Below are 18,094 nucleotides of genomic sequence, written 5' to 3'. Positions count from 1 at the left end.
CAGTGGCGTCCCTCTACGGACTCTTTCCATTTTTCGGTTCGTTTTATTGATCGACGATGCACAAAGCGTCATTTGTTGTCAGAGTTGGCTAGAATTTATGATCCCATCGGATTTTTGGGACCTGTTACATTCTTTCTAAAAATCTTGATTCAACGTATTTGGGCCGCCGGGATAGGTTGGGATGATGAGCCTTCGGTGGAAATATTTCGTTTATGGGAAAGATATAAAACAGAAGTATCGCAATTATCGAATCTTCAGATTGTCAGAAAACTCTTCGAGGGAAATTCTGATGCTAAATACGAGTTGCATGGCTTTTGTGATGCCTCGGAAAAGGGTTACTGTACCCTCGCTTATATTCGGGTTGTATATATATTCAAGATGGCGGAAAGTGGAGTTGAGTCTTCGGAACACGGAGATAAAATCGTTAAAGATTACGCGAAAGATGAGACTATTTGTTATCAATGCGCTAGAAAAGTGGTTGTTTATGCGAAGTGCATTAAATGTATGAATAAATTTCACCCTGCGTGCCTGACACTGTCCGCGAACAAGAAATCTGCGGTTTGTGTACATGTTGCATCGGGAAATATGGACGAAATTTCTTCAGAAAGTGATACGAATATCGAGCTGGAAATCCTGAGAGTGAGAAATGAATTTCTGGAAAAACTTCTGGCCGAGGTACAAAGTAAAAATCTAATTCTGATTGAAAATAATGCACTGTTGAACGAAAAAATTAAGGTTATGGAAGAAAGAACGAAAGATTGTGGGGAAGCAAAAAAAAAAGCTGAAACACTTGTAACAAAACATGGATCGCACACAAAAAAACTTCCTTCTGATCGTGATGAAAAATCAACAACGTCGACATATAGTTCTGTGGTTGAGGGAGCTGTCATAAATAGATCTGACCTAACCTACAATTCCGATGTGAAAGAAGGTGCGAAAAATAAACAAATTTCATCTTCAGACTCACAATCAAATAATTCTCAAACAACTGAATGGACGGAAGTCAAAAAACGTAAAGGCAGGAAATCTCAAGGACCAAGGGGGATCATTTGTGATGGTGCTAGATCATATGGGGCTGCCTTTGCCGGGGTTGCCCGCAAGAGGTGGATTTATGTTGGTAGAGTATCAGGGAAGCAAGTGGATGTATCTGTAATTGAAAACTACCTACAGGAAGGTTTAAATACAAGGACCATTGAAGTTAAGAAGTTGGAAACGAAGGGAAATAATTCCTCATTTACAGTAGGTGTTGAAAATGAAGAACAATATAGGGCAGTCATGGAAAAGAGTTTTTGGCCCGATGGAGTCTTAATCAGAGACTTCAACTTTCGAAACTTTTTTCGGAAAAGAATCAATGGAACAAACACTATTTAATCCGACAACGAATAAAGTCTTTTCATCAAAAGGTATTAAAATATTTCATATTAATATACAATGCTTGAATACAGCTTATAATGGACTTCTTAACTTCGTCAATGAAAATGAACCGGACTTCTTCGCAATAACGGAACACTGGCAGAGCAGAGAACAACTTGAGAACTTCTGTATCGCAGGCTATAAGATTGCGGCCAGTCACTGCAGAGAGGAAGGAAAACATGGTGGAATTGCGATTTATTCTAGAATAGGATATAAGTGTAAGGATAAGTTAGACATTGCAAGGTTCACTGTTCTGGGTATTATTGAATGTTGTGCGATTGAATGCTACATAAAAGATAACCTTAAACTGGTTCTTATATGTGTCTATAGACCAAACACAGCACCTCTTGCTGATCCTGACATCTTTTTTGAAAAACTCCATGAACTTTTGATATTGATTAATGCCGCTAAGAGTGATATACTTGTTCTCACTGGTGATTTTAACTTTGATTTTCTCAAGCTACATAATAAGAACACCAACATCATGTTGACAATAACTGAAAGTTTTAATTTGAAAATGTTAGTTAAGGAACCGACTAGAGGAACTGCCTGTCTTGATAATGTTTTTGCTGATGTTGATGGCTGTAATGTTGAGGTTGTCCAGCCACATCTATCTGATCATTCTGCACAGATAGTGTCTTTTGATATAAAAGGCAGTTACCATAGAAATGCAAGTAAGAGGGTTATCAGGAAGTTTAATGATGTAAATTTGAATGATTTTGTTGATGAGTTGTCAGCCTTTGACTGGTCAGATCTGTATAAGTTCGAACAGTCTGAGGTAAATGAAATGTGGAATTTCTTTTTCAGTAATTTCATTCTAATGTTTCAATCTTCATTTCCTCTAGTGACGGTGAAATCATCTAGTAGTAATCCGATTAATAATGACTACAGGATTATGTGTAGATCTGATCCTCATATAGTTGCCCTAAGGCAAAGGCTTGATGTTTTATATGTGATATCACAGCATAGACCTGAGTTGAAGAAAGAATATAAAGTATGTAAAAAGCAATACGATTTTGAAATCACAAAATTGAAGCAGAAGATAATCAGAGACAGAATCCTAACCTCCGGAAATAAAACCAAGACAACTTGGGGAATAATAAAGTCACTAACAGGTAGAAATCAGCCTAGGCAAAGCATATTTCCAACTGGTTGCCCGCAAATGGTAGTACGGGACTTTAATGAACATTTTGTAAACGCCTCTAGATGTACGGCTTCTTTTTCACATCGTGATGTTGGAAGCGGGTTGAGACGTCTAGACAAGACATTCTTTGTTTTTGATATTGAAGCTAATGAAATTCTTAGCATAGTGCAACAATTGAAAAACTCATTTTCATCAGGCTATGATCAAATTCCTAGCATTGTAATAAAGAAGGCTATTCACTTTATTGTTCAGCCAATCAGGTATATTATGAATTGTGCATTTGTATCTGGTATTTTTCCATCTGCTTTGAAGCTATCAATGATAACACCACTATATAAATCTGGCTGTAAAGATGATTTTAACAACTACCGACCTATTAATATTATAACAACTTTTGCAAAAATCTTTGAGAAAGTTCTATCTGATCGCCTTATTAAATTTTTCAAGAAATATGGCATCTTTTGCTCATCTCAACACGGTTTTATGAACAACAAGAATACAAGTACAGCAATTTTTGAATTGACTCAAACTGTTATTACAGCAATTGAAAAGGGTGAGGTTCCAGTTGGCCTATTTCTGGATATTTCCAAAGCTTTCGATTCAGTAGACCATAGTAGACTATTAAGTAAACTTGAAGCATATGGTATAAGGGATAACCAACTAAAACTTATACAAAGCTACCTACAAGGGCGAAAACAAAAAGTATCTATTACTATCGATGATAAAAGCTTTATTTCTGAAGATGAGGATATCATTAATGGAGTAATTCAGGGTAGCATTTTAGGCCCTTTATTGTTCATTATATATATAAACGACTTACCTCGCAATATTGACCAATTGTTGAATGCAATCATCTATGTTGATGACACAAATATTATCAAGATCTTATGTAACGCCTCTCAATTGAATGAAGAACTAAATAATGCCTTTTTAAGTGTTGAAAATTGGTGCACATCAAACAAGCTTAAATTAAATGCACAAAAAACAGAATGTGTAGTTTTTCACTCTTCAAGGTCAAAATTTCAATTCCCAAGTGAAATTTTTCTGGATGGAAGTCAAGTGAAGATCTCGGAATCTACCAGGTTCCTTGGTGTTCATGTAGATTGTGAGTTGAGATGGGATGTACATATACATCACTTAAATAAAAAATTGAACTCGGCTTTATATGCCATTAATGTTCTCAAGAAGTCTGTTGATCTGCCTACCTTAAAGATTTTTTACTATGCTGCTTTTCAATCTAATTTGTCATATGGTATCGTTTGCTGGGGAAACAGTTCCTTCACTGACAGCCTTTTTGTAAAACAAAAGTATGCTTTAAGATCTATTATGAACATGAAATACAGGCAGTCGTGTAGGGGTGTTTTTCGGGCTTGCAATATTCATACTTTAACAGGATTGTACGTGTACAGTTCCCTCAAGTTTTTAATTCAGCATCGGGAGATTTTTGAGCCATATCGAAATAAAAATGTAAAGACAAGGCAAATAGACTGTTATCTCTATCCAGCTCATAAGTTCACTTTGACACAGCATAATGCTATGTACATGTGCATGAAAATGTTTAATGCATTGCCAAGGCAATTTCGTGATATAAATACAGAGAAACTACTGCTGTGCAAACTGAATTCTTTTATTTTGAGGTGTGAACCCTATAATATTAAGGAATACTTTGATTTTTGTAAGGCTGAAAAGTCGATTTCTCTTTAATGTATCTTTGTTTGACGTTTTTTCTTGTACATTTTGTTGTGTACTTCGAACAAAATAAATATATATCTATATATCTATATCTATATCTATCTATGATGAGCAAATATATTGCAAATTCTTGTGCTCTAAAACAAAAGTCGCTCCTTTGAAAAAGATCACAATACCTCGATTAGAATTATGCGCTGCAGCTCTTTTAGCAAAGCTTTTATCTTATATCAAAGAGACCTTACAATGTCAGCTTTCATTCAGTAATTTAGTTGCATGGTCAGATTCCAAAGTAGTTTTGGGTTGGATTCATGGTCAACAGCATAAATGGCCAATTTTTGTGGCCAACCGAGTTTCCCTAATCAAGTCCAAGATCCCTTACGCGAAGTGGTGTTATATTCCCACAAAAAATAATCCTGCCGATGCAGGATCCAGAGGGCTGTTGCCATCTGAGTTCATGTGCAATGAATTATGGTTCCGTGGACCTTCACTTCTATGGGAGGAGTTGAAATTGCCTGTTTTTAGTGAATATCATGAAGAGGAAGTGGTAATCGAACCTTTGTCTCTTCTTGTTACACAACCGCCAAAAGATGAATTTTATATTCTCGCCGAAAATTACTCATCGCTTTCTAAATTGATCCGCATAGTTGGTTTCATTTTGCGTTTTAAGCATAATCCCAAATCCCAAGTCACAACGAAGACTTGGTTGGTTGTCCTCATCGGAACTGAATGACGCCCTTTTGAAATTGGTGAAAAGCACACAAAGTGTAGAGTTTTTCAAGGAGTTTCGATCAAAGATTTTTTCGAAATCTCTTGGCCGCCTCAATGTTTTTATCGATGATTTTGGAGCTTTAAGAGTTGGAGGTAGGCTAGGGCATTCCTCACTAAACTATGAAGCGAAGCATCCATTACTCTTACCCTGTAAAAGTCCTCTGACTAATTTAATCATTCGTTACTATCATGAGAAATATCTTCACGCTGTTCGAAGAACGCTAAATTTTATATTGGTTCAACGCTTTTGGATAATGTCGTCGAAAAGAGCTATTTCCTCTTGTATATCGAAGTGTACACGTTGCTTTCGATCCAATCCTCGCACGTTTCAGCCACCGATGGCAGATCTTCCTTGGTTTAGAATTTCACAGTTGAAAGCATTCTCTCATGTAGGCGTTGACTACGCTGGCCCATTCTCCGTCTCCATGAGTAGACACCGTGGAATAAGAACTACTAAAGCATATATATGTTTGTTTATATGCTGTAGCACCAAGGCTGTGCATTTAGAACTCGCCTCAGATTTGTCGTCTGAAATATTTCTGGCCGCTCTACAGCGTTTTATCTCGAGACGTGGTCGTTGTAACCATATATACAGCGATTGTGGTACAAATTTTGTAGGTGCTTATCGCGAAATAAATTCTTTTATGCGTGACGCTGCCTCTCGCGAACAAATAGAGTGGCATTTCAATCCACCTTCTGCGCCCCATATGGGCGGACTATGGGAAGCCGGTGTGAAATCTGTTAAGACCCATCTGAAACGGGTATTGGGCGAACAACTCCTCTCCTACGAGGAATTTTCCACGCTCTTATGTTTGATAGAGTCCATTCTGAACTCTCGCCCTCTAAGTCCGCTCTCATCTGATCCTGAAGATGTGAATGCGTTAACGCCAGGACATTTTCTCACTCTGGAGCCTCTCTCCGGTTTGCCTGTACCCGATCTAACCGATTTATCAAGCAACCGTCTAAGTCGTTGGCAGTTGCTACAAAAGTTGCATCAAAGCTTTTGGACTCGGTGGTCCAAAGAATACCTTCATACGCTGCAACAGCGTTCAAAGTGGTTGACTTTTACTGCTCCCCCGAATTTGGGAACACTAGTATTGATTAAAGACGACAATAACCCTCCTTGCCGTTGGTCTATAGGTCGAATTATTGCATTTTATCCAGGTACCGATGATGTACCACGAGTCGCGTCTGTTAAGACGTCTAAAGGTGTATTCGACAGACCTTTAGTAAAATTATGTCCCTTACCATCTTAGAGGGATATATGAGTGTAATTTATGATGCTTGCATTCCTTTTTGTTTCTGTTTTGTCGCTAACCTATTATTGTTTTTCACTTGTTTCAAATTTTTTTGTCATTTTTTCTCGCGCGCGGAGGATGTTGTGTCCGCAACCCACAATGCAGTTTTTCGCAATGTGAGTTGCTGAACTATAAATGTCTCATTTTGGAAAAACACGCATCCATATGTAATGAAACCCCTTTTTGTGGTGTTAAACTGTAAAAAGAACAGTCGTCTTAAGAAACTGCACTAGTGCATTTCGATAGTTATTACAATCTCCGCATTTTTGATAAATCAGACAGTGATTTCGCTTATTCGATATTTTTCGTTTTACTTGTGTGAAAACCGCATTCATCTGAACAAATTGTTAGTAACTGATAGAGACAGTGCCTTAGAGTTAGTTAGCTTCAATTGAAGCATTCAGAATTCGTCCAGTGTCCAGTATATGGAAAGTGACTGGTCATATTTGAGGGATCCCTCCCGGCCTGCAAGTTCAAGGAAGCCCCCAACATCATTGGCTGTCGGTAAGACATTTTATGTTCAGTCTCTTACTGATTTGAAATCTGTACTTGTGTCTGCTTTCGCAACATCTCTAAAAATACAGTCCACACTAGCTCTACGTATATTAAATACGGTAAAACGCCAACACGGACCATGTAACTTATACATGGTATTTGGCCCATATTACGTCCTTACGGACTCCTAGTGAATGTCCAGTATGGACATTCAAAAGATGTCCCTACCGGATATCCAATAGGTGTCCGTCATGGACGTTATACGGACCATGTAATATATACATGTTATTTGGTCCATATTACGCCCATTACGGACTCCTAGTGAATATCCGGTGAGGACATTCAAAAGATGTCTCTACCGGATATCCAATAGGTGTCCGTCATGGACGTTATACGTACCATGTGATATATACATGTTATTTGGTCCATATTACGTCCATTACGGACTCCTAGTGAATATCCGGTGAGGACATTCAAAAGATGTCCCTACCGGATATCCAATAGGTTTCCGTCATGGACGTTATACGGACCATGTAATATATATGTATAAGTTATATGGTCCGTACTATATTCATCACGGACACCTAATGGATATCCAGTATGAGTCGGTCAGGGACTATTTTGGAACTATATGATACGGACATATGTCATACAGTCCGTATTATGTCCATCACGGTCATCCAATGGATATCCGATACGGACATTGTACATAAATTGGACTAACAATGGATATCCATCTTGGACGTCCTAAAACTGTCCGGAAACGGACGTCCAAAGGACATACAAATCAAGTCCATGGACGTTCCGACGTTAAATGGACATGAATTGTACGTCCCATGGACGTTGTGTGCTATTAGGGTAAGGAATTTTGTATACCTCCCTGGGTAGGTATGTATACATACCTAAAACAAGTGAGGTATACCTCACTTGTTTTATCCTTGAACTACAAGAAGCTTCCATTTCTGCAAATCCTGAACTGGCATTTGTGTTTCTTGATATTGTTCCCATTTTCCTTCCATTTTCCTCAAAAACTCTAGTACTGATAACAGGTTTGGCACAGTATTGGCTATAATTACTACATTATTGAAGCAATTAAAATCTCGTTCTACTGTTCATCCCGACACCAGGAAGAATGTTTATACAAAAAGCATGATATAATAAGAAAAAGAGAATCTACTATAAATTTCAAGTTCAGAAGTAGTGTCAGATATCACTTGCAAAATTCCAAAGAAAGTGATAATCAGACAATAAAGCGAGTTAAATAAGTGGTAAACTACCTATCTTACCTCACTCGGAATGGCATCTTTTTTCAAATTTACGGTAAAAGTCGATTACTCTCATTATACTAAAGTCTGGAGTATAAATTACAAGAGAAGTGTAAATTGTTTTCAAGACCCAGTGCAACTCTGCACTGCCGTCGTCTGGTTTCATTTCTGGGAAATCTAAAATTGAAATCAATTATTTGATTGTATAAACTCAACATTTCAAGCTCATCATTAGATGTGATTCAAACATAATTCGACCCTGGCGTCCCCTAACTCCCTCCCCTGATTTCATAAAGTCGTGAACTCAAACAAGAATAAAATATCAAAAACTAACCAGAATAAATAAATCGCTTTCCTCTTTCGTGTATAAATTGCACTTTTATTTCAAACACACGCTTTTACGGCACATCGCTGCTTATTTTCCAAAATATTACGACGTGAATGATTGAAATAATATTTTGACAATTACAAATACACACGCCGTCTTAGAAATTTTAGAAGCGATCTGGAGGGGAAAACAAGCGAAAATTCATTTCATTGGTGGTTTTTTGGAGTGGGAATAATTTGAAAAATGAACAGTCTGGAAAATAGCTTATGATCCATTTATTTAATCTATGAATACAGCATTAATTGGCCGATCATGTTTACAAAAATCTTCATTCTTTTAATTTCGATCTGAATTCAATTAAAATTTTAGGTATTGAAACAAACGTTTATTACATGAAATGATCTCTAAAACAAGATAGTGGATCTATAAACAAAAGAACACATATTGATAATTTAAATACGGCCTATTTCTATTTGATGAATAAAATGAAAAAAAAAAATGGTTGAATTGTCGTCTAATTTTTGGTTTTCCCGAATGAGTTGTTTCCCCTTCTCGGTTTCTCTTTATTGATCTCAGAGTGTTACAGGTGTGTTGTGGAAAATATTTTTATGGAATTTTATTTGTGATTCACATTGTTATCGAGCCATTTTGGCTGTCGTTTTGTCATTGTTAGATAACATCTTTTGTCCATTTCAGAGCCCTGAAGAGGACTTTAAAATAAAGTTGAAACCGGTTGGCGTTGTTTTTGAGAGAGTAGTTTTGTTTAAAACCCAGACCTTCTTCCTCTAAAACTTATTCTTATTATTACCTAGGTTTACTTCAAGAAAGTAGAAGAAAGATAGTGGATCACCAATATCATCGCTCTATTTTATTCCACAATTCATCTCTTTCAAATGAAGTAGAGGTATTTCCAAAGAATGTTGATATTGTTGATCTTTCTTTGCGAAACTAAACCAATCAATTCACTTCCGATATTTATCTTGATTTACTAGAAAATTTATCTTGATTTACTAGAAAAACTCTGTTAGGCCATACAAATCTCGAAAAGAGTAGGTACTGAAAAACCTCAAAGTTTGTTTACATTTCGCAGCGCCCTCAACGGTAATTGGATTCGCGAATATGGGTCTGTAAGGTTTTTTTCAAGTGTGATTCTGAAAATTCTATAAATAACCTACATATGTAAATAACTGCAATATGTATGCTATGATGGTATATTGAATATTGGTTCATATTTATTTCTGATATAGGTATGTATATTTTACAAATTCAACTAAGTTCATTAATTCAGAACAACCTATTGTACAGAAATAACACCTTGGACGTATAGCAGATCACCATATACTTTAGCGTCCTAGTCAAAGCTTCATTTATTGCCAACAATTTCAATTTTTGTAATTTTTTTATAAATTTCAAATAAAAATATAGTACATTCAACAGCTCTTTTGATTGATATCAATTGATTCCAAACAATGTTTAGAGGAAAACTAACATCTTGATCACAAAACAAAACAAAACCATAGTTTTGTTTTGTCGCTCAGGATGTTTGTTTTCTGATAGAAACAAAGTCGATATTGAAATTTAATAAAAGGAATAGAATCCGAATTTCATGCCCCTCAATACAAAAACAGAAAACTATTGTTAAAAAGTTATTCTCTATTGACAGTGCGTTTTTAGCGCCATCTCATTGTCAAGCGTGTTTTCACTAGCCAAAATGTAGTCGGTTTTTAGTACTAGAGATATGAGGGCGTTTCCTATCTTTCTACTCTATACTCTTCGCCAAAAACATTTTTGAATATAGTTCAATGGTAACCGAATATGTAATGAAAATATCAAAGATTATAGAGTAGAAAGATGGGAAACGAGGCGACTAAAGCGATTTGAGCGCCATCTGTGTGTCACGCGTGTTTTTAAGACGCTAGGACTGGTTAAAATACTAATTTGAGTGCCATTTGCAGAAATATATGAAATTTTTCAAGATTTCAGACGTCAATTTTGATCAAAGAGGTTTTGAATGTTTTGATTGTCCTTCCGATTTTTGTTTATCTGGCTCGTTCTAGTTGCTGATTTTTGGTTATTTCTTGGTGAAAACATCAAAATATTGTTCGAAAATTATTGAATAGTGAAGAAGGGTGGATCAAATAATATAATGTATTTTACGTGATTAAGTTTTTCACTCAACTAAAGAAAATGGAAGCGTTAGTATTAAAAGTCGTAACATGTGAATCGGTCATTCATTGATTCTAATTTTCAGTGCTCCGAAGTGGATAAAATTCTCAGGACTTGAAGACAATTACTTCAGCAAACACTACTAACTTCACCATGTGCAATGAACATTTTACTGCAGGTCAATTGAGAACTGTTCATCGACGTAAATTGTGGTATGCAGAAAGCATCCCTTGCATGAACGGCCTATTAAGGGGAAATTATGATCTTTATAGGTCCATTCAATGATTCTCAATTGCTACTCTTTCAATATATACAGAAATGCAGAGGTTTTATTGGTTTCCATTTGGGAACCGAGTGCTTGTCAAATTGTTGTTTGGAAAGTCAAAGTTTTATGAAACCTGCTGTGGGTGTTTTGTTCATTCATTAATCAATTTGTATATTGTGTCATGAAGAGACCATATCATAAGGAAATCATAAAAAAAGCACCAAGAAACTATACTGACATACAGGTCTTGCATATGCCTGTAAGGTTTTTTTTTAAATGTGTTTCTGAAAATTCTTTAAATAATACCTATACTTCATTCAACTTTATTTTAGCAGTCGGTTGGCCATGGCAATTTGACACATTTCACTCTGTATAGTACGAAAATGTGGGGTTATGGAGCTTGTCAAAACATTTTTGGGTTTTAAATCAACGCTATGTTGCCCGTTCTACGTAAAAGTTTCTGTTATTACGTATTTTATCACAATGTCGAATCTCTTCGGAAAATATCTGACGAACATAATTGAAGTTTATACAAACTGATTGAAGGCATACCAAATCCGTTATCTTCTTTGGCTTACATCATTTGTAGATTTCAAAAATATTAACCCGAAGATGAAATGCATATGATGCAGTGGTTGGCAATGGGTATCTCCCGAAGGAATTAACAGATAATTACAAGAATGTTAAATTTTTCAATAAAAATCATCTTGCATCAATATAAGTAAACGGAGTTGAAGGAAGTTTCAAGTTAAGATGCAACTTCACCGTTGAACAAAAATTTCACATGAATAAACACTGAAAGGCAACTTGCGCGTATTTGTGGCTATTCATCTTAATACATTGATGTAATTATAATATTTAGGTATTTATTAGTACCTTAAGACATTTACATTGTATAGGACAAGTCAAATGAAAAACAGAAAAATCCATTTTAGGGAACTCATTCTTCGATGACATTTATCGAAAATCCTGTAGTTAACTTTTCGCATTAATTCACTCAAACATAAAATTGCCAAATGCCACCAATTTTTTGGGTCTCCCAATAGAAGAAAATTCTTTGTCATACTCTTCATTCACAATCTTTCTGATTGTGGAAATATCCAGCTGAAATATAAGTTGTTTAGGTTCAGATGAAACATTATATAAATTCTCTTACATTGAATATATTCGCTACCGTCTGACGTATTGTGGATTTTAGAATATCAGGATATAACTATTTGAATGAGCGGACCTGAATTCTAAATAGCACTTCCTGAAACCCCTGTCTCTTTTTTCAATCACTTTCGGCATTTTCGTAATAAAAATTGATATTAGTTGTGGCAACGGCGTTATGACATTAACGACATTTCATGAGTGCCAACCTAACTTCGTTCTAGTTACAAAAACTTGAGAAAATTATTTCATGGCCAACCGACTGCTAAAATAAATTTGAATGAAGTATACATATGTAAGTAACTGGAATATGTATGCTATGATGGTATATTGAATATTGGTTTATATTAATTTCTGATATATGTATATTTTACATATTCAACTAAGTTCATTCATTCAGAACAACCTTTTGTACAGAAACAACACCTTCGACATATAACAGATCACCATATACTTTAGGGTGGGTTGTAACTCAGTTGGTTAAACTCTGGTTTTCGTTGACCGCTGGTTATCGTTCATTGGGTTGTTGTATGACAGAACTTTCGAAGGTTACCAATTGGTTAACTGTCGAATTGTTTACCATCCGATTTTGGGGGTTTAACCAAGGTTTAGGCCAGGATTCACAAAATACATGTATATAAAATCAGAGAGCATGGTATAAATTAACCTAAATTAAGATATATCCATCATATGATGAATGTTATAAATCATAAATGAATAGAAAAAAGTGTAAATGAATAACACAAAAGGGAGAATCTGCTTGAATTTAACTCAACGGAAGATAAATTTTTTTTAGAACTCGTTGAATTGGAAATAGATCCAAAGGCAAAACAGAATTTTCGAATTTCTCAATATTTATTTATCAAGATAAGAGGGTTCACATTGTTCATAATATAAATAATATTTGCTGCATCTCACATTTTAATGAATATTTGTTTATGTTGCCGAGTATGCCGAGTGTTATTTTTGTTTTCCTCAATAAGTATATACATGATAATTTTTGCAATAATATCTATAATAATCCATCTTCTCCTTCTTCTTCGATTATCCGAATGTCTAAGGACAACAATTAGTCCGGATAATGGAGTTTTCACTGTACGTTAATGCTCGTTGCTAGGAAACTACACAAAACCATAGACAAACTACACAAAATGGAAGTTTACTTAACTACTTCCAGATTTTCGATGTTACAACGGAAATGGACTTAACCTTCTTTGGTAGGTTAACCATTGGTCTCATAACCAGTTGGTTAACCAACTGAGTTACAACCCACCCTTAGTGTCCTAGTTAAAGCTTCATTTATTGGCCACCATTTCAATTTTTGTAAATTTTTTATGAATTGCAAATAAACATATAGCACATCCAACAGCGTTTTTCCTTGATATCAATTGATTCCAAACAATGTTTAGATTAAAACTAACATCCTGATAACAAAGCAAAACCATACTTTTGTTTTGTCGCTCAGGATGTTTGTTTTCTGATAGAAACAAAGTCAATAGTGGAATGCAATACGAGAAATAGAATTCGAATTTCGCGCCCCTCAATTAAGAAAACTTTTATCAAAAAGTTTCCTGTATTGACAGTTCGTTTTTAGCGCCATCTCATTGTCACGCGTGTTTTCACTGGCCAAAATGTAGTCGGTTTTTAGTATTAGCCTTATGAGGGCGTTTCCTATCTTTCTACTCTATAATCTTTGGAAAATATCTAACTCAAACCATAGCCGTCTTTAAGGAGAGCCTGGTTCACGATTAAAATGCAACGTCGCAGTAGGGCCGACTCTAGCATGTCCTTGATACGCATGACGCTTGTAATTCGTAAGTTTAGTTGGTGAATAACCGCGTCGGCGTGAAGTTTTTGAAACAAGTAGTGTAAAACTTGTGAAATCTTGTGGCTTTTCAGTTTTTTCGTTTTGTGATACATTATAGTGAAGAGTGTAAGTAGTGTTATAGTGCATTTTGTATTGGATTACCTTTTTAACCGTAAGCACATAGCCTTATGAACTTCCGTGAAGAAGCCATTTCAATCATGGTCAAGAAATGTTGTGTACCTTCTTGTAAAAGTAATTATTTCTTAACCCGGAAAGACGGTTATGTGAGTTGCTTTGGTTTCCCCAAAAATGAAGAAAGAAAGCTTTTATGGCTCAAATATATCCCTCGAAAAAATTTCGTTTCCACCGTTCATAGTGGGGTTTGTGAAAAACATTTTGAAGAGTCCGATATAATCAGAGATGATTTACAGCCGGATGGTTCATTCAAACTCATATCATTAAGATGTCCAAAATTAACAGAAAACGCGGTTCCAAAAATGTTTCCAAATTGTCAAGCTTATCTTTCAAAACCAGTTTATAAAAAAAGAACAGATCCACAGTCTAGAAGGAATACAATTTTAAGTGGGAACAATGATGAAATCGAGGCTTTCTCAAATTCCGATAAATAAGATTGTGATGATCTAATTAATAATTATTTCATGTTTGAGAATATAATGGTATGCTTAAGAATAGAATATGTTGTTTGAGTATGTTGTATTGTATTTGCAAATGATGTTACGTTTGAGTATATTTTGTTCAGTTGATTGTTGATAGTTTATTGAGTTGATTGTGAAAAATGTGCAATTGAACTTGTTCAACCCAATATATCGATTCATTTCTGCAATATGTTCACATTCCTATATACATGTCCCGTTCACTAGCTCCTTCAAGTATTTCATGATCGGTTTTATATCTTCGTTTACACAATTTTATGGCAAGAGAAACCCCTACACTCCCGTGGTTCTTGCTGAACTATAAATTGAAAAACAAATATCATTTTCCTATAATAAAATGAAAATCCTTTCATTTGATTTGAAAATCATTTCAGGAATATTTTCCGAATTCAATTCTTGTGCAAACTATTATCTCCGCTATGAATTAAATTTATTGAATAAGTAGAGCATCATACTATATTCTTTCAATTTTTCCATCAAAAAAACATTTCAATAACCATTTAATAACGTTTATAGGATTCGGAAACGCAAGCATACACCGCTACGTACTAAACTAAAGTCGGCCCACCAACTTGGCCAATCTGCTGCGTTGTCAGATTGTGTTCCAGGCTTTCTCTATAGACGGCTGTGCTCAAACAAATAAAACTCACATACTAGGTTAGTGATTTCGCCGCTAGGCGGCGTTTAAATTTTTGGTTTCGCCATAGATTAAGGTAGTGTAGATAGGAAACTCTCACAATATTTTGAAACATTGTTCACCGCGACCTCTGGTGGACTGGGGTGAAGCTTGAGTAGATCTGGTTTTGAAAAAAAAGCTGTGTGTTGTCAAACAAAAAGAACGAGTATAATTTCTGTGTTTTCAGTATATTCTCCATACATTGCAGGAAATTCGAGTTGTCCATGTGAACGCAAGAAAACTACTTGACAATTTATTAGTATCAAATAATATAAACACCAATGTACTGGTATTTAGTTCAGATGAAATATCAGTAGTTTAGTATTTTTATGATACGAATAAATCACCGCAGTAGTATTCTTTCATTCGCATAATTTTCCAAGTGAAAAACCGATTAATGCAAAGGAAAAAATAAGGATAATATGGCATTCTTTATTGTATTATTTTATTAATTGCATGGATCAACAAGCAATAAAATATACTCTATAAAGGTATATTTTTTCGTTTATACCAGGACTCCAGTCTTAAATTCGAACCATTTTAGTAGGTATAGGAAAGTTTTTCCTGATAAGCTATTTTACAGTCGCCACAATCGTAACTTTCACGTAGAATTACGCCTTCTTCAGCACGGGAATGAATTTTTTTTTCTAATCGGATATCCGGAAATATAGTTTGATATTTTTCCTTTTGATATTTACTCTTTCCGATACCTTATTGATCAATAGTTGAAAAATATTAAAATTAAGTCATTTCATAAGTGAGTAAAATTGGTAGTATCGTTCGTTACAACTCCAATGTATCGAATGTTAACTGCAAGTCCATTTGAAAATGCATAACTGCCAATTCACAATGATGTTAATGGTAATGGTAATGTTAAAAGTGAGCTACGATGTTAACGCTTAAATAATAATAAATTCAAGAAATATTTATCATTATCATTAACATTACGCTTGTCATTAACATTGATGTGAACAGTGTCGTAGTAGCTCTATTATTTATTATTATTTAAGCGTTTACATTGTAGCTCACGTTAACATTACCATAACCATTAACATCATTGTGAATTGGCAGTAATTCAATAGGTAAAAATAAAACAGTTGACTAAAAATGTTCTTCGCATTACCTGAAGGGGATGAAAAAACCTCACAAAATCATGGGGATAATAACTCGCTGCCTAAACTAGGATATATAAAATATTTTCAAACATTTCAATTCAAAAAGATTAATCTTCAAAATTTCAAATGACAGAACACAAATCTCTCCTTGTCCTGTGAATGAAGTTGAAGGTTGAAGGAAATCTACTTTTTCCAGCGTCATCTATTAATTGTATATTGAAAGAAACACCCATTAATTCACCCCAGGTTAAGAGAGGGCGCAAAAAAACGGTTTCGTCTCGTAGTATGGAAGTTTCCAATCTACATAACTCTAATCTATGGGTTTCGCCAATAATCTTTGGCGCAAACGGGCACTAATCTTAAATCTTTATCTTACATGGACGGGTGCTATACGCCTCCCTCTTTGAGGTATTTCGCACTAAGATTAAATCCTTGATTAAACTGTCGAGACTATCAAACTTACAACGTAGTTAGATGAAGAAGAAGTAAGAATTGAGAAATTGCTGTAGTTCAAAATTAAATGTCATTGAACGTCAAATTAAGGATGTATACATTGGGAATGTCAAAAATTCAAAAAACTCAATAACTAAAAGAAATTCTAAATGCTCATTTCAAAACATTCAGGAAAATTAAGAATATGGAACAAGTTCGTCTCTTAGTCCAGCAACAAGGCCGCGAGGCACGAAATTTGTTGGCATTCAATATTTCTGCTGGAAATGAGACATTTCCAAGTAAGTTACCCAACAAACAAAGAATTATGTTTTCAACTCTAAATATTTCAGATAAAATAGTGAGCAAACCACCACCGAGTATTCCAAAAACACTTGAACCAACCAATTTGAAATCGAATCACTTTAATCGGGGCCGAACACGTTTGAGATCAGCCTCAACAGGAAGAGATAAAAGATCAGATATCAGAGCGAGATATTGGTCTCTTTTGTTTGGCAACTTACAGAGATCTGTGAGTTGATATGAACATTGATTTTATTTGGAATTTCTTGGACCCCTGGTTTCACAAAGCTTGATCGATGGATAACATAATTTATTTTTCACACAATAATTCAGTCATGAGCATTCAGAATATCATTCAAGCATGAAATTATGATCCTTTTACATCCATTCAAAGATTTTCAATTCCTACCTTGATATATTCAGAAATTAAAAGGTTTCAGTGATTATCTTTTGGAATCGAGTGACTGTCAAATCATTGATGGGACAATCAAAGTTTTGTGAAACCGGCAGTGAGTTTGAAGAACTGTCAGATTGTGTGATAATACATTAAATCCTTTCATTTCCAATGTTAATGCAAGAATTGATTGAATAATCAAAGTGAACATGCATTTATTCATGTCTTCATAAACTTTTTAGGGTTTTCACTCCCAATCTCTGAAACAAAATCAATTAAAAATGAAATCAACGATTTGCTCCTGCGTAAATTCTTGCACTAATTTGTCAGGAGCAAATTAAATAGAAAAAATTGTTGCCTGACAATGAACTCAAAATAAATAACGTTGAAATTATAATTCTGTAACGTTTTCTAAAAAATAGATTTTTCGTCTGATGAAGGAGTCTGATATAGACTCTGAAACGTTACAGAATTATAATTTCAACGTTATTTATTTTGAGTTCATTGTCAGGCAACAATTTTTACTAGTTAATTTGCTCCTGACAAATTAGTGCAAGAATTTACTCAGGAGCAAATCGTTGATTTCATTTTTAATTGATTTTGTTTCAGAGATTGGGAGTGAAAACCCTAAAAAGTTTATGAAGAGATGCAGAATCCTCCCAGAATAAATTTCAATCGATACCATTTATTCATGCATCATTTTATAAACT

The 18,094-nt window shown here is 34.9% G+C and overlaps 2 protein-coding genes across 4 annotated transcripts in view; both read left to right on the top strand.

Annotated features, from left to right (window-relative positions):
• The first annotated feature begins 474 nt into the window (after positions 1-474).
• LOC123308433 lies at positions 475-2,148 on the top strand. Of its 2 annotated transcripts, none has more exons than XM_044891077.1 (2): positions 475-1,117; positions 1,171-2,148. In XM_044891077.1, exons 1-2 carry the CDS (start codon positions 505-507, stop codon positions 1,194-1,196), a joined length of 639 nt encoding a protein of 212 aa, XP_044747012.1. In that variant the 5' UTR covers positions 475-504; the 3' UTR covers positions 1,197-2,148. The 2 variants fall into 2 exon arrangements, with proteins under 2 accessions (XP_044747012.1, XP_044747011.1); XM_044891076.1 differs by having other exon boundaries at positions 475-1,239; positions 1,446-2,148.
• A 14,637-nt stretch (positions 2,149-16,785) lies between these two features.
• Positions 16,786-18,094, top strand: part of LOC123308728 (S phase cyclin A-associated protein in the endoplasmic reticulum) — a 140,526-nt gene continuing 139,217 nt past the window's right edge. The window contains exons 1-2 of one of the 2 annotated variants that reach the window (XM_044891518.1): positions 16,786-16,989; positions 17,041-17,219. In XM_044891518.1, coding sequence (XP_044747453.1) covers positions 16,896-16,989; positions 17,041-17,219 — 273 coding nt within the window. In that variant the 5' untranslated portion in view covers positions 16,786-16,895. The remainder of the gene's footprint in view (positions 16,990-17,040; positions 17,220-18,094) is intronic. The other variant, XM_044891519.1, reaches the window with a different exon arrangement.

The sequence above is a fragment of the Coccinella septempunctata genome, chromosome 2 (assembly GCF_907165205.1).
Source record: "Coccinella septempunctata chromosome 2, icCocSept1.1, whole genome shotgun sequence".
In the NCBI taxonomy this organism is placed as follows: domain Eukaryota; kingdom Metazoa; phylum Arthropoda; class Insecta; order Coleoptera; family Coccinellidae; genus Coccinella; species Coccinella septempunctata.
This window is presented reverse-complemented; position numbering and strand designations above follow the sequence as displayed.

Excerpts from the sequence above, each read along its gene's own strand:
- LOC123308433 (XM_044891076.1), top strand. The coding sequence starts at position 505 with ATGAATAAATTTCACCCTGCGTGCCTGACACTGTCCGCGAACAAGAAA. Across the intron at positions 1,240-1,445 it reads GAAATAATTCCTCATTTACA|CTTATAATGGACTTCTTAAC; the intron begins GTAGGTGTTGAA and ends GCTTGAATACAG.